Here is a 17,336-nt window from a genome sequence, read left to right as displayed (position 1 = left end):
AAAATTAGATAAATCAAATTTAAATAAAATAAGCCAACATAATCAACGTTCCCCCCCCTCACCCCCCCTCACCCCCTCCCCCCCCCCTCACCCCCCCCCCCTCCCCCCCCCCCCCACCCCCCCCCCCCCCCCCACCCCCCCCCCACCCCCCCCCCCCCCCCACCCCCACCCCTCACCCCCCCCCTCACCCCCCCCCCCTCACCCCCCCCCCCCCCCACCCCCACCCCCCACCCCCCAGGTTGCTGCTGCTACTGTCCCAGTACCCTATCGTTGAGCCAGAAAGTCGAGGAAAGGTTGCCACCGTTTAAAGAACCCTTGCACCGATCCTCTCAGGGCGAATTTAACCTTCTCAAGCTTAATGAAGCCCGCCATGTCATTGATCCAGGTCTCCACGCTTGGGGGCCTCGCGTCCTTCCACTGTAACAAAATCCTTCGCCGGGCTACTAGGGACGCAAAGGCCAGCACACCGGCCTCTTTCGCCTCCTGCACTCCCGGCTCTACCCCAACCCCAAAGATCGCGAGTCCCCATCCTGGCTTGACCCTGGATCCCACCACCCTTGACACCGTCCTCGCCACCCCCTTCCAGAACTCCTCCAATGCCGGGCAAGCCCAGAACATATGGGCATGGTTCGCTGGACTCCCCGAGCACCTGGCACACCTATCTTCACCCCCAAAGAACCTACTCATCCTCGTCCCAGTCATGTGGGCCCTATGCAGCACCTTGAATTGGATGAGGCTAAGCCGCGCACACGAGGAGGAAGAATTTACCCTCTCCAGGGCATCAGCCCATGTCCCGTCTTCGATCTGTTCCCCCAGTTCCCCCTCCCACTTCGTTTTCAGCTCCTCTACTGACGCCTCTTCCTTCTCCTGCATAAGCTTGTAGATATCGGATATCTTCCCCTCCCCGACCCAGACCCCCGAGAGCACCCTGTCACTCACCCCCTTCGCGGGGAGCGCAGGGAATCCCTCCACCTGCCGTCTAGCAAATGCCTTTACCTGCAGATATCTAAACATGTTTCCCGGCGGGAGCCCAAATTTCTCATCCAACTCCCCCAGGCTCGCAAACCTTCCGTCGATAAACAGGTCCTTCAGCTGTCTAATGCCCGCTCTATACCATCCCCGAAATCCCCCATCCATGTTCCTCGGGACGAACCTATGGTTCCCCCTTAACGGAGCCTCCATCGAGCCCCCCACTTCTCCCCTATGTCGCCTCCACTGCCCCCAAATCTTGAGGGTAGCCGCCACCACCGGACTCGTGGTATACCTCGTGGGAGGGAGCGGCCACGGCGCCGTTACCAGGGCCCCCAGGCTTGTATCCCCACAGGACGCTCTCTCCATCCGTTTCCATGCTGCCCCCTCCCCCTCCATCACCCACTTACGCACCATCGACACGTTGGCCGCCCAGTAGTACCCCGAGAGGTTGGGCAACGCCAGCCCCCCCCCCATCCCTACTCCGCTCCAAGAAGACCCTCCTCACCCTCGGGGTGCCATGCGCCCAAACAAATCCCATGATGCTGCTGGTCACCCTTTTAAAAAAGGCCCTAGGGATAAAGATGGGCAAGCACTGGAAGAGGAACAAGAACCTCGGGAGAACCGTCACTTTGACGGATTGCACTCTGCCCGCCACGCGACAGCGGCACCATGTCCCACCTTTTAAATTCCTCCTCCATCTGTTCCACTAGTCTGGTGAAGTTAAGCTTATGAAGAGCCCCCCAACTCCTGGCCACCTGCACCCCCAGGTACCTGAAACTCTTCACTGCCCTCCTGAAGGGGAGCCTCCCAATTCCCTCCTCCTGATCTCCCGGGTGCACTACAAATACCTCGCTCTTTCCTAAGTTCAGCTTATAGCCCGAGAAGCCCCCAAATTCCGCTAACAGCTCCATCACCCCCGGCATTCCCCCCTCTGGGTCCGCCACATATAACAGCAGGTCGTCCGCATACAGCTGATACCCGGTGCTCCTCCCCCCCCCCGCACCAGACCCCTCCACTTCCCTGACTCCCTCAACGCCATGGCCAGCGGTTCAATCGCCAGTGCAAAGAGCAGGGGGGACAGGGGACATCCCTGCCTGGTCCCACGATAAAGCCTAAAATACTCCGATCTCCTTCCATTTGTGACTACACTCGCCATCGGCGCCGCGTAAAGCAGCCTCACCCATTTGATGAATCCCTCCCCAAATCCAAACCTCTCCAGCACCTCCCATAGGTACCCCCACTCAACTCTATCAAACGCCTTCTCTGCATCCAGCGCCACCACTATCTCCGCCTCCCCCTCCACTGCCGGCATCATGATAACATTGAGCAGTCTCCGCACATTCGTGTTGAGCTGCCGCCCCTTGACAAACCCTGTCTGATCTTCATGAATTACCTCTGGCACACAATCCTCTATCCTGGTAGCCAGGATCTTCGCCAGCAACTTAGCGTCTACGTTAAGGAGTGAAATAGGCCTATATGATCCGCACTGCAAGGGGTCCTTATCCCGTTTTAGGATCAAAGAGATCAGTGCCCGCGACATCGTCGGGGGCAAAGCACCCCCCTCCCACGCCTCATTGAAAGTTCGCACCAGCAGGGGACCCACCAGGTCCGCATATTTTTTGTAAAATTCTGCCGGGAACCCGTCCGGCCCCGGGGCCTTACCTGACTGCATTTGCCCGATCCCCCTGACTAGCTCCTCCAACTCTATCGGCGCCCCCAGCCCCTCAACCAGCCTCTCTTGAACCCTTGGGAAACATAGCCTGTTCATGAAGCTCTCCATCCCCTCTCTCCCCCTCGGAGGTTCCGACCGGTACAATCCCTCGTAAAAGTCCCTAAAGACCCCGTTTACTTCTGTCCTCTTCTGCACTACATTTCCACCCCCATCCTTCACTCCCCCAATTTCCCTAGCCGCATCTCGCCTACGGAGCTGATGCGCCAACATCCTGCTCGCCTTCTCTCCATACTCATATACCGCACCCTGCGCCCTCCTCCACTGTGTCTCCGCCTTTCTGGTGGTCAACAAGTCAAAATTGGCCTGCAACCTGCGCCGTTCTCCCAGCAACCCTTCCTCCGGTGCCTCCGCATATCTCCTGTCCACCTCCAGAAGCTCTCCCACCAGTCTCTCCCTCTCCTTCCTCTCCCTCCTTTCCCTGTGGGCCCGGATGGAGATCAGCTCCCCCCGGATCACTGCTTTCAGAGCCTCCCAGACCATCCCCACCTGGACCTCCCCCGTATCATTGGTATCCAGATACCCCTCAATGCTTCTCCGAACCCTCTTACACACCTCCTCCTCCGCCAGCATCCCCACATCCAGGCGCCAGAGCGGGCGCTGGTCCCGTGCCTCCCCCATCTCCAGATCAATCCAGTGCGGGGCATGGTCCGAAATCGCTATGGCCGAATACTCGGCATCCTGCACCCTCGGGATCAACCCCCTGCTCAGGACAAAAAAGTCTATCCGGGAATAAACCCTATGGACGTGAGAGAAAAAGGAATACTCCCGCGCTCTCGGTCTCCCAAACCTCCAGGGATCCACCCCTCCCATCTGGTCCATGTATCCCCTCAGCACTTTGGCCGCCGCCGGTCTCCTACCCGTCCTTGAACTGGACCGGTCCAGTGTGGGATCCAGCACTGTGTTAAAATCTCCCCCCATGATCAGGCCCCCTGCCTCCAGGTCCGGGATGCGGCCCAACAAGCGCCTCATGAAGCCAGCATCATCCCAATTCGGGGCATATACGTTCACCAGCACCAACTTCTCTCCCTGCAGCCTACCCCTCACCATGATATATCTGCCCTCCTTGTCCGACACCACCTCAGCCGCCTCAAACGCCACCCTCTTCCCCACTAGAATCGCCACCCCCCGGTTCTTTGCGTCCAATCCTGAATGATAAACCTGCCCCACCCACCCCTTCCTCAGACGGACCTGGTCCGCCACCTTCAGGTGGGTCTCCTGGAGCATAGCCACGTCCGCCTTCAACCCCCTTAGATGGGAGACCACCCTGGTTCTCTTAACCGGCCCGTTCAGCCCCCTCACGGTCCAGGTAATCAGCCGGATCAGAGGGCAACCCGCCCCCCTCCCCTGCCGACTAGCCATAGCTTGGCAGATGTTCGCCCCAGGCCAGCATACCCCGCTCGACCCGTTCCCCATGGCGATAGCGCCTCTCCTCTTCCCCCCGGCCCATCGGCTCCTTCCTAGTCGTTCCAGCAGCAACCCGGTATCCCCCCCCACCCCCCTCCCCCCCCCCAGGCTAGGACCCCTCCTAGCCGCGACGCACCCTCCATGGTACTTCCGTGAGTCAGCTGACTTCTGCTGACCCCGGCAGCTCCCGCCAAAACCTATCCCCTCCCGGCTTGGGGCCATCCCCCTCTTGCCACACCTCCTTGGCATTACTGCAGCGCGGGAAAAAAGACCCGTAGAGGCCCTTCCCCCATCGCAAGCTCCACCCCCCTGCCCCGCAGCGCGGGAAACCAGAGGAAAGCCCGCGCTTTCACAATGCCACACCCCATCCTTCTGACGCAGTTCCCCAAAATCCAGTTTCCCCTCAATCCCCAGCCCCGTACAGAAGAGAACATATAGAACACAAACCCCCAACACTCCCCACCTACCCCACAACCATACCCAACAGACAAACCCACCCGTAAACAGAGCAAAAAGAAAACCAGCATACATAACACACATGTCGAAGTTGAAAAAGTTGAAACAGTTGGAACAAAACAGCCACAGCGGAAACAACACCGGCCAAAGTATGTTCCCAGGCCCTAGTTCAAGTCCAGCTTCTCCGCCTGTACAAAGGCCCACGCCTCCTCCGGGAACTCGAAGTAATGGTGCCGGTCCTTGTATGTCACCCACAGGCGCGCAGGCTGCAGCATTCCAAACCTGACCTGCTTAGCATGAAGCACCGCCTTCGTCCGGTTGAACCTGGCCCGCCGCTTAGCCACTTCCGCACTCCAGTCCTGGTAGATCCTCACTACCGAATTCTCCCATTTACTGCTCCTCTCTTTCTTGGCCCAGCGCAGCACACACTCCCGGTCACTGAATCGGTGGAACCGCACCAGCACCGCCCTCGGGGGCTCATCTGCCTTGGGCCTCCTGGCCATCACTCTGTGGGCTCCCTCGAGCTCCAGGGGGAAATGGAAGGACCCTGCTCCCATCAACGAGCTCAACAACGTGGTCACATACGCCGGGAGATCCAACCCCTCCAGCCCCTCCGCCAGGCCCAGGATCCTCAGATTCTTTCGCCTCGTGCGAACGTCCAGCTCCTCCGAGCGGTCCTGCCACTTTTTATGAAGTGCCTCGTGCAACTCCACTTTCCCAACGAGGACCACGGCCTCCTCCTCTCTTTCAACGGCCTGCCGCTGCAACTCCCGAATAGACTCCTCCTGTGCCGCCTGGGTCCCAAGCAGCTTGGTCGTAGTTGCATTCATGGAGTGCAGCAGCTCAGCCTTCAGCTCAGCAAAACAACGTAGGAGCGAGGCCTGTTGCTCCTGCGCCCACTTCCACCAGTCCTCGGGTGTTGCGCCGGCCGCCATTTTGTTTTTCTTCCCCCGTTTTTTTTTGGGGCGTTTCTGCAGCCTTTTTCACCATATAGTGTGGGGCAAGTTCTTCCAGGCACCTTCCCCCACCGGGATATGTAGCAACAGCACTGTTTGGGGCCCTCAAAACGGCCCAAAAGCCCTTAAATAGCGGGAGCGCCGGCCGCCATTTTGTTTTTTTTCACCCGTTTATTTTGGGGGCGTTACTGCAGCCTTTTTCACCAGATAATGTGGGGCAAGTTCTTCCAGGCACCTTCCCCCACTAGGATGTGTAGAAACAGCACCGTTTGGGGCCCTCAAAACGGCCCAAAAGTCCCTAAATAGCAGGAGTGCCGGCCGCCATTTTGTTTTTCTTCCCCCGTTTTTTTGGGGGAGTTACTGCAGCCTTTTTCTTCTTCCCGCTCCAGGTGAGCACCATATAGTGTGGGGCAAGTTCTTCCAGGCACCTTCCCCCACCGGGATGCGTAGAAACAGCTCCGTTTGGGGCCCTCGAAACGGCCCAAAAGTCCCTAAATAGCAGGAGCTGCCGAATGTGTGGCTTAGCTCCGCATAGCCGCAACCGGAAGTCCCGTGGGTTTTGTTTTAACAAACATTCTATCAATAGCTCTATGAATTCAAGAAACAAATGTTTACAATTCTTTGGTCCTTTTCCAATATGTCTTGTTAAATTGGCTCATTAATATGAAGCCTCAGAGAAAGATAGTACGGTCAGAGGAAGACTCAAACTACCATAAAGTTTCATGTTCAAGAACTCTGAATCCAGACTAGTCTGAATTACAGATTAGTATGGTAGATACGGTTCTTTCATTAGTTTCTATCTTCCAGGGGGGATAATTCACCCATTCTAGTTATAATAAATCTTACGTCAGTGGAAATAGCTTTTTCCACCAAACATGGGTGAGTGAGACGCAAATGTTTTTGCAAATCTCAAACCTGAATTCAACCTGCCTCAAACTTGCCCCCTTCTTGTCAGAGATGGGCTTATTTAGACAACTTAATGAATCTGAATATCTCCATCTTTTTCTCTTCCAGCTCCAACCAGCTAGGTTTCCCAATTTCTAGCACTGTTCGGGGCCACGATGAGCGGGAGTGCTTATTCTGGTCTCTCAAACTCATCATGTTTGGTACCACATGCAGTTAGACACCCCCTCCCCCCTTTAACAATTGCATACCCAACACCCAGTGATCACTGGCACCTCCAATCTGCCTTATCTCCTGACACCCCCCATGCCACCATGTTCACTCCCACTTCCATGAATCATGTTGTACCCATTCCATGCTTCATGATTTCTATCTGCCTGTTCCTGATTGTGGCCCTTTCTGGAATGTTCTCCACAAGACAGGCAATCTAGATAATCAATCATACTGGCAGCTGGACCTTGGAACTGTTTTTTCTAGAACTCCACAATAATTTAGGACACCCAGGCTGTCCCATCAGAGCTCACTGCACTCACCCTGCTATTTCCATACATGGACACCCCACTCTGCCCAGTAAATACAAAGGCCAATGTTTATGCTCAACTATCCATTTATAAAATGCTTATTCCACCATCTGCCACCAGGGACTGAATTTGTTTTTTTATTAATTCAAGGGATGTGAGCTTCACTGGCTAGGCTAGAATTTATTGCCCATCCCTAATTGCACTGCTGATGGTGAGGGTGAGCTGCCCCTTTGAACTGCTGCTGTCCATGTGGTGTAGGTACACCTCAGTACTGTTAGGGAGGGAGTTGCAGGATTTTGGCCCTGCGACAGTGAAGGAACGGCGATATATTTCCAAGTCAGGATGGTGTGTGTGTTGGAGGGGAACTTGTGGGTGGTGGTCTCTCAAACAAGTCCAATGTCCTTTGACAAATATTTAGAACAGGAATAAATTTTAAAAGCACAAATCCACATTACCCTACTTTTATCCAAATATGAAAACTGAATCCGCATGATAAATTAATGAGCCTAATCCGTTTGATGTCCAATCATGGTTTACACAAATGTGACTGTGCAAAAAAAACATTAAAATAACAGAAATGCTACATGGTGGCACTTTATGTTAAAGCAAATATATTTAACACAGTCAATAGGCGCGGGTGCGAACATGGAAGATAATAAGGGTTCAGCTAGTGTAAAAGAGTAATAGGAGAAGCTCTGCTCACCTGCTGTCCCATTCAAGGCAGCACTTGCACCTGTCAGTGTCAACAAGCCACCATCTTTGAGATGTTTTGTAGCTAAATGACTGGAGATTGTTGATGTCCACATGCTCTGCTTCCACATCAAGTCAGCGTTTTTATAAAGAGCTTTGAAAAATAAACAACATCAGTCACCGGTTGGCTATATGCATGCAGAGGAAAAACTGAAGCAAAAGAAATCGAAGAGACAGGGAAACATGTGAGATATTGTCAAATCATTACAAAATTATGTTTTACTTAGTACATTACAAATAAATAAGGATACAATGAAGGGAATCCAAATATTTTAAAGAAAAACTATTTTCTTTGACATACAGCTGTGCAGCCATGGTTTAGCACTTCAGCCGTTCAATTCTTCCACATTGTGTCGGACAGACATCTTCAGATCTGCATTAATATTCATGTGTATGTAAGTAACTATCTAAAATATTTACAAGATATATTTACTATTATTTTCCATAATATAAAGTACAGAATCTGTTACTAAATAGACAAAATTATTTAGGGCATATCATGAGCAAACAATGTAAGTTCAGGCTGATGTAAACTAGAGGTGAAGAAAGGCAACAGTACATGTTTCCATGTCATAGAATCCCTACAATGTAGAAGGAGGCCATTCGGTCCATCGAGTCTGCATCGACTCTCTGAGAGAGCACTCTTACTGGGCCCACACCACTGCAACCCCACCTACTGGATACTATGGGGCAATTTTTCATGACAGTCCATCTAACCTGCACATCTTTGGACTGTGGGAGAAAACCGGAGCTCCCGGAGGAAACACATGGAGAATGGGGGAGAACGTGTAAACGCCACACAGACAGTGATCCAAGGCCAGAATTAGGTCTCTGGTGCTGGAGGCAGCAATGCTAACCACTGTGGCACCCCCCGTGTTAAAAGTTTGGAGCAGGATTTTCCAGCCACACCCACCCGACAACAGAAGAATCCCACCCGAGGTCAATGGACTTTTCCACTGTCCGCGTCTCGCCTGTGGCGATTTTGCGGCGGGCGGGGCAGAAGAATCCAGCCCTTGATATTTAAAAATGAATGTGTATCACTGATTCAAGCCATGTGAGGAGGTTTAAGAATCTGTACGGTATGATTGACAAAATAGAATTCACCAACATACATTCATGCAACAGCGTGGAACTTCTGAATACTTTGAAAGTTACTTTTAAAAGTTTCTCTTTGCTTATAAAGTTTACATTAATATCTTATTGTTTAACTGTACAAAATGTAGACACTTACATTTTGCCTTTGCACTGCCACCTGCCCATCCACCCGCTACACAGATAATGGCATCCACCTTCTGTTCCCCAAGAAGGCTGGCAACATCTACTGTAACCTATAGGCATGATAGCAGCACGTTAGTAGAATTTCATTGATTTAGATGACTTAATATCTGGGGCGGGATTCTCTCAGCCCAGGGCCGGCCCGGAGAATCCCCTCGACTGCCGCGAATTGCGCCACGCTGCCCCAACGCCGGCACGCAATTCTCCGCAGCCATTGGCGCCAGCGCGGTTGGCGCGGCGCCAGTCGCAGGCCGCTCTAGGTGGCCGGCCAGCCGATTCTCGGGCCAGGATGGGTCGAGCGGCCGTCGTGGAAACACAGAGTCCCGCCGGCACCGTCCAAACCTGCTCTCAGCCAACAGGAACTCAGCATTGAAGAGTCAGGTGGTGGCTTGTGTGGGAGGGGAGGGGGGTATCCGACACTAGGGGAGGCCTCCGATGTGGCCTGGCCCACGAACAGGGCCCACTGAGCAGCGGGCCGGCCTCTCTGTCTCACGGCCTCCTTTCTCCTGCACCATGTTGCGTTGGGGCCGGCGCGGTCAAGGGAGACACCACGCATGTGCAGATATTGCGCAGCTGGGACTGTGCAAACACAGAAATCGCGCCGGACCCATTGCGCATGCACGCATCCCACGCCGCCCATTCCTCGGCCGGATCAGCAGCTGGAGTGGCGTGAACTGCTCCAGCACCGTTCTGGCCCCCTGCAGGGGTCAGAATTGCTGATCCTGGGGCCGTTTCTCGACGGCGTTTCCAACGGCATCAACATTTGGCCTCAGGATCAGAGAATCCCGCCCCTGGATTTGTCAGTGAGAATTCTCCATTGCGAGTCCCGCCTTGCTGCTAGCCAGAAGGGAGAACTTGGAGCTCAGCCAAATCTCCATTCACTGCAGCGGGACCGGACAATCCCGCCGGCGTGAAGGAACCGAGAATCCCGCCTATTGTAACATTCACCACCTGCTCCGCGCCTGAACTGCATTTGTCAGTAATGTGCTCCGCCTGTACCTGTCGGTAAATTATTGGAATATTCATTACCTGGTCCGCCTGTTCAGTGAAGGACTCGCTCATCTTGACAATTATATTCGCATTCGCTTCTTCGTTAGACGTGAGATCAATAGAAGCAACCCACTGCAACCGAGAAAAGTTATTGAACAGTAACGAAATGGTGATATAGAGTCAGAGAGAAATGAAACTCCAGCACAATCTGAAAGACTTGGCCTGCTTGTTAACCTAGCCGTAGCTTCACGTATCTCTAACCGGAATGTATTCAGTGTGGTGGCAAATGACACCATTTAACGTTTAACTAATTGTCAAAAATAACAAGCGACAAGTTGCAATTTGCAGCATTATGTTTACTGCTCCATTAAATTATCCGCGCCCTTCCCGTGCCTGAGAGATCCTCCCTCCTTGTATGTGCTACATACCCACTGCTTGGATTTAAAGAACTCGACACATTTGCTTCCCAGAGCTCCCTTTCCTCCATACACGATGACTTTATGAGCTGCTGCCATTGCTATGTTTTCTCTCGCTCTGAAATGAGATCAGCTCCTGCTCACAACCTTCCCACGCTGTCAGACTGGCTCCAGATATCCAAACAGCAGCTAAAGACCTTTAATACAACAAACTGTTCAAGCACAGTCTGTAAGAAGAACTGACACTATCCTGTCTTAGCACCACCCTCCCTCTGGAGGCCTCACTACACACTACTGTATATCTATAAACAGCTGCTCACAGCGCAGTGTCAAGGGCTGTGGAAAAGCAGGAGAGTTACTACTCTCTTCAATGAGGCCTTTTCTTTTTAAAATATTTATTTTTAATTCTATTTCAATTTTTTTTACACATATCGGAACAAAGAAGTAAAAATAAAGCTATTAACAATGTAAAACAGGTACAGTACAGAACAAGAATTATTGCAAATATAGGAACAAACAAGACAAGATAAATTTAGAACAGCATACTTAAGGAATTAGTGCCTCCAATTTTGATACTGGATCAAACCATTAACAGGTTAATAACATATTACAGATTCAGAGGGAAAAGAGGATAAGGCCATACAAGTGCGAAAGGATAACAGTTCAGGTCGCACATGTTTATGTATTGCAAGATCAAGACTTACAATACAATATTCCATACAATATGGTTCATGAAAAGCCCAGGAACAAGTCATAAGGTGGAGCCTGTGAATTCAAGATAGGGGTCCCACACTCTACGGAATGCATCAGATTTAGAACAGACTACAAATGTCAGGAATTCAACTGTAAGAAGTCTCACGACACCTGACTTCAGCTGACGAAGGAGCAGTGCTCTAAAAGCTTGTGATTTCAAATAAATCTTCAAATTAACCTGGTGTTGTGAGACTTCTTACTGTGCCCACCCCAGTCCAGCGCCAGCATCTCCACATCATGGCAACCAGGAATTCCATAGGAATACGTTCCATAACACATTTATGCCAGTTTTGAATTGAAGGATGTTTGCCACTAATCCAGGAACATAATCCAGGATATTTTTACGAGTTGCAAAGATTGGGATGTTGGACAACTTTTTTTTATTAGTATCAGTAATTCTCCCATCTGGAAGACCCAGAATTAGGAACCTAGGATTAAGTTCTAAGGCTCTGTCAAAGATTTTCTCTTGCTCTCTGACTACACCAGACCATTTGGATTGAACACAGGCACATATGCAGTGTATATAATCACCCTCAAATACGAGGCACTTTATAGGCACATCAGGGATATAGCAGGATCAAATCTGTGTCTAAGATGAGGCATGACATGTAAGCGGTACAGTATCTTAAATTAAGTTTCCTTCATTTTATTGCAAATAGAAATTTTACTGGCATAATCCCATATACCACCCTATGTTTCCTCATTAATGTTAGTTACAGTACACTCTGGTTTCTCTTCAGATCGTATAAATCTTTTGCCTTTTATTAATGATAGTTACCAAGGCTAAAGACCAAATTCTCTGTCCAGCAACACCAGCAACAAGGATCACAATCAGGCAGCCAGCCAAAATCAAGGTTCACTCCGGGTGCTGAACCAACCGCTGTGCTCCCCTCCCCCCCCCCCCCCCCCCCCCCCCCCAGCTAGTGGCGGGATCGGGGTTTTCACCCATGCGCTAGCGGTAGGATGCTATTGAATGCAAATGAGTCCTAATAATCCATTTGCATCCACTTAGCGGACCCGGCATCAAAGTCTCCAGACCCTTGTGATTCCCCAGTGCTCTGGGCCGGGAATCACATGGACAGGGATCATCACTGGTGTTTACCAGCGTGGCCCTGATGTGGTGGACCTCACCATGGTCCAAGGGGATAACCTTCTAAGGGAGTTACCCTAAAGTCCACCCGAGGGCCACCCCCCCCCAACAAAGCACAACTTGTCCACCCCATCCCTACCAAACCCCCCTTTACTGCCCCCCCCCCCAAGACCCCCTAAAATCGGAGACAACACCAGAGACTCACTTGATAGGGAAAACCCCCAGAGACCTACTGGATAGGGAAACCCCAGTGAACCCCTAATAGAGGTTCCTGAGACCCCCTGAATAGGGGGACACCTCCCCAGAGACCCCCTAACTAAAGGCCCTCCCCACAGAAGCCCCCTAACTCCAGGGACCCGATCCAGAGATCCTCCAACCGAAGCACATTTTAAAATGAATCACTGCCATTGCATTGACCACCAGAAGAAAAGTAGGATAGTGTTTTCATACCACATTCAGGCGTGCGCCATGCCAGCCCGCTCCCATCTCAATTCATATCAAAGGCACCAAAATGTCCCCAACATGTTTCTTTCACAGTTTTTAATACCTGTCTGCGCCGATCAGAATTTAATCAACAACATAGAGACCTCAATATAATAATACAAAACAATTGCGACAATAATCGTTCCAAAGGAACGTTCCTCAACCAAGGTGAGGACCCACACGACTAACCCTTGGGTTATTTGTCACTCATACTGTCATTATCAACAAGCTACCCACTGCACCACCGAGTTGCCCTAACTTGGAAATTAAGTAAATACAATGGATAACTGGCATGTGGCACAACTACCATACATAAGGATAATAAGAGACCCCTAAAACACTCAAGGACCAGAAGAAGACATTTATTATATTGCTCAATTATTAACATCTCCCTTTAAGCAGGTTAAATGGCAATAAAATCAGACAAACAAAACCATAATAGGGAGAGAGTCCAGCCTAGAGCTTTTGAGGGTTTAAGGATCCCCAATGGCAGACTATAATCTAATTCCCTGCCCCTCATGGACTTAACGAAGGCCAAGGTAATTGGAGGATTATCGAAAGACTTAACAGAGTCGGCGGATATCACTTTCAGGTTGCAGGATAATGTATGGCATAATTCACTCCAGCTGCCTTGAGTTGCCTTCGAACTTCATCGAAGCATCGGCGCTTCGGCTGAGTTGCCACCAAAAGTCCAGGAAATAGGAAATCTTGCACCCTTGTGGAGCCAGCTCCCAACACGCCTTGCCTTCTCCAGGGCCTTCTGGCGATCTTTAAAATTACGGAAACTAATGATTATTGGTCTGGAATGTTGATTGTCCCTTGGCCTCAAAGACAGGCTATGGTGAACCCTTTCCAATTTGAAACTCCCAGCCTTCACATCCAGCCCAAGAAAGGATGGCAGCTAATTTTCAAAGAACTTAATAGGAGCCTTACCCTCCACTCCCTCAGGCAAACCGACGCCTCGGACCTCTTTCTCGGACCTCGGTTCTCCAAGTCTCCCAGGATTTCTGACATTCCACATAGCTGGTTTTCCAACAATTGAATACGATCTTCAATTGGAGCAGCAAAATTTTTAACATTCAGGATTCTTTCCTCTGTTTAATCAAGTTTTTTATTGGTATTCTGCAACTCTGTCTCATGAGCACTGAGGCTTTGTGTCAGTACGCCAAGTCAATGGTCAATAACTCGGATAATGTTGGCAGTCATCATTTTCAGCACCTCTGAGAGAGCACCAGGTTTAAAGATCGCTTGAGGCTCAAGTCATTATATTGAAAAGCCGGCTCCACCCCTGTTGAATCCGACTGCGCACTTTTATCACTTGGTTTCTTCAGGTTTTGTTTGCATATTCTCACCAATATTAATCGAAAAGTCTTCGTGGGACATGCATCAAATGTTAGAACATGGATTCGGCAAACTTGTGCCAGGCAATCAGGATAAATTACGGATTATAAAGCAAGCGGCACCAGAGCCTGTGGAAAAGCTGCTCTTCCCATGCCCGCATCATGTGATCCTTTAGGCCTCTCTGAATAAACCAGTAAGGACAATAGGTGGCCTTAAATGGCATCCAAAGGGGCACAGTGAAGAGGGAAATACCAGAAAGCAAGGGAAAAGTAAGTTTAAATAATTGTTATTCCTAGTGTTCACATATGTCCTCCAGTCCCTGGTCGTGAAAAGACTCAAGCCAATGGACAGCACATTCTCCTTCTCAAGGGCCTCCTGACCATGGACAAGTCTGTGGAAGAGATGGAGGCAGTCAGATTGACCACCCACTCTGGGCATTACCAGCATGGACCTATGGATGGCACCTTGATGCTAGGTAGATTATTCCGGGGCCCAGATTTTTCTGTTTGGTTTATCAGTACTTTTGCTTTTCACTCAACAATTTGGTAGCCCCAGTGACTTCAGTAACATGTGTGATTGCCACTTTCAAGTGGACAAGCTAGCGATCTGTGTTCTCACTGTTTCTATCTCTGCTTGTCCCTCACTCTCTCAGCCTATCTTTAAAATAAAAACAAATACAAGACTAAAGTGCTGTTTTATATTCCAGTAAGTTACAGTTAATATTCTGGCTGCATGACTTTTTTCTGTTGTTTGACCTTTATTCCCCTTGCTTTCACCAAAATTGTCACAGCGCATCAAAAATAAAAATCAATTGTGAAACTTCTAATGGCAGCCCTTTTGTTACACAAAACTGTTCTTACAATTTGAAAGAAATATCATGTACCTTGTGAATCAATTGGCTTTTTACAACATTTGGGCAGCTTCCCTGGTAACATTTTCTCTTAAATGGCCAGATTGGTTGCATTTAATTTCACAATTTTCTATGGTGTGAGTTGAATCCTGACCTCATTGCTAGTCCGGTTTAACAGTCACAATCCTAACATATCCAAAGTTTGTGCAATCATTCTATTTTCTTCATATTGATTATATTTAGATTATGTATACTTGTTCTAAAAGAATCCTTTAATGGCTAATTGGGAATTCCAGTTCTATTCTCCTGCACGTAAGGACTTCTTTCCATTAATACCAAGTAATTATTCATGAAATTTTTCATGAAGGTTCCGCCTTCTCAACCTTGCCCCTCGCTGAGGTGAGGTGATACTTGGGTTAAATCACCACCAGGCAGCTCTCCCTTCTCAAAGGGGAAAGTAGCCTATGGTCATCTGGGACTATGGTGAGTTTACTAAGCACTTCATTCGAGAAATAGGCCTATCCAATTCAAATCTAAATCAACGGCCATTTTAGCTGGAAACCTCACATTACAACTAAAAATGCTAAAAATATACATGATCTCCATCATAATCAAAAGGATTAGTTTACATTTTTTGTTACAGCCCTTCAGTGGAAGAATGTGTAGGTAAGCCATCCTTTTTATGGGGCAAATAAAAATAAAGACAGAGGGCGAACAATTTCAGGTTAAGACACAGAAATGCTATTATTACAGAGAGGCATCTGGTGGTGCAGAACCTTCTAACTGTTGTTGCAAAGATGTAAAGTGCTGGCTGGTGATCATTTTGGAAAAGTAGCAAGAAGGCAAAATAATCACAAACGGTGAGTAAAACAGCTCCAAGGTGGTTGGGAATGTGAATGGGAGAAACTAGAAGGATGTTCAAGATCTGAAAGTCAACATTGATGGTAGAGAACTTAAAGCTACCCAGCAGATAACTGAGATACTGTTGATGCTGGATTACTGCCAAACCTTCCAGTTTTCTATGTCCCATATTGCTGCATTGGATAGATCACACAGAACTGCTACATTATCCCTCTGCTATCCATATAAATAATAGAATTTTTGTATACGACGCAGGTTGGGCAACAATTAATTAAACTTTTTCATAGCTAGTTCATATCACTCTGATGAAACGCAATAGTTCCCTTCCTGAAAGACATAAAAGTCAAAATCCATCTTCACCGACCAGCTATATTCTTCAGATGTAAAAGTCTACAGTGTGCTTAATTACACCAGATTGGTGAACTGTGTTAGATTGGTTACATAACTTTTACATGGCCAGACTAGAAAGGTGATTTTCTTTCATTAGACCATTTTTCTAAAACTATGACTTTTTGACTTTGAAAATCTGATTTTCACTAAACAGGGGACAAAAGGAAAGTTCCAGAATTTGACAGCTTTTTTCCCTCCTTTGAACCAAAGAGCACGATTACATCAGAAAGATAATTTTATTCAGAATTTGACACAGTGCCTATCTTGTTGCAGAAGTTTCATTATTCATACGTCTCTTGATAAGCACAAGATAGTAAGGCAGTGAGAGCTAGGCAGCGCAGTAACCTAGGAGATAGTCACATGTGCTGCTTTAAGACCCCTCTCCTAATGAATCACGTATAGTCAGATTACACATTCATTTACAGTGCGCCTTTGAAGAAAATTTGAAGAAAGGTGCCTTCGGCTATCACAGATCCAGAGTGTTTGACTTGCTCTACAGTAACATATTTTATGAGGATACTACAGCTAAAATGAAGTTGGACTTTATTCATTGAGAAAGGAAAACAATTCGTAAAGATCAATTTGAACAGAATGGTTTTGGATTACATAAGCTGTGAAAGGTAAATTCTGAAATAAATAAGTGTGCTAATTGTTGTATTTTTAAAATAATTATTCCTTAAATTCCCAATGTTTCTATTAATTTTAATATCCCTACAGGAGTTATCATTTGGAATGTGGCCAGGAGAGTAGAATGGTCTGGACTACTAATGATTCCCTGATTATAAACAATTCAACTGTTTAATTGTCTGACAGGAGCTGAGTACGAGGAAAAAAACGGTGTGCTCTTTGTTCAAAGAACTGTAAAACTCTGATGGCAAAATGTACTGTTTACAGTGTTTACTAATAAATATTTCAGCGTGATATGCATAATCCGGTAATTCAGTACATATATCAGTAACAAATTTCATATCCATATAGAAAGTTCTATTCAGAATGTGACAGCACTGTGTAACTTAGTTCCTCATTGCCCTGCTGCTAAAAAGCTGACTTAGTAACATAAACTGATGGGGGGGGGGTGCGCAGCACAGTGGCACAGTGGCTAGCATTGCTGCCTACAGCACTGAGGACCCGGGTTCGAATCCCGGCCCAGGGTCACTGTCCGTGTGGAGTTTGCACATTCTCCGTGTCTGCGT

At 48.8% G+C, this 17,336-nt stretch overlaps 2 protein-coding genes across 2 annotated transcripts in view; one reads left to right on the top strand and one right to left on the bottom strand.

The window, feature by feature from the left end:
• Positions 1 to 10,624, bottom strand: part of LOC119963052 (dihydropteridine reductase-like) — a 36,244-nt gene extending 25,620 nt beyond the window's left edge. Inside the window, exons 1-4 of the mRNA XM_038791562.1 lie at positions 10,388 to 10,624; positions 9,999 to 10,091; positions 8,926 to 9,022; positions 7,648 to 7,788 (exon numbers count right to left, since the gene is read on the bottom strand). Of these exons, the coding sequence (XP_038647490.1) occupies positions 7,648 to 7,788; positions 8,926 to 9,022; positions 9,999 to 10,091; positions 10,388 to 10,474 (418 nt within the window). The 5' untranslated portion in view covers positions 10,475 to 10,624. The remainder of the gene's footprint in view (positions 1 to 7,647; positions 7,789 to 8,925; positions 9,023 to 9,998; positions 10,092 to 10,387) is intronic.
• A 5,866-nt stretch (positions 10,625 to 16,490) lies between these two features.
• Positions 16,491 to 17,336, top strand: part of clrn2 (clarin 2) — a 35,428-nt gene continuing 34,582 nt past the window's right edge. Inside the window, exon 1 of the mRNA XM_038791561.1 lies at positions 16,491 to 16,763. The gene's annotated coding sequence lies outside the window, so the exon portion shown is untranslated. The remainder of the gene's footprint in view (positions 16,764 to 17,336) is intronic.

The sequence above is a fragment of the Scyliorhinus canicula genome, chromosome 3 (genome assembly GCF_902713615.1).
Source record: "Scyliorhinus canicula chromosome 3, sScyCan1.1, whole genome shotgun sequence".
NCBI lineage: Eukaryota > Metazoa > Chordata > Chondrichthyes > Carcharhiniformes > Scyliorhinidae > Scyliorhinus > Scyliorhinus canicula.
Note: the sequence above shows the minus strand (reverse complement) of the source record. Positions and strands in the feature narration are given on the sequence as shown.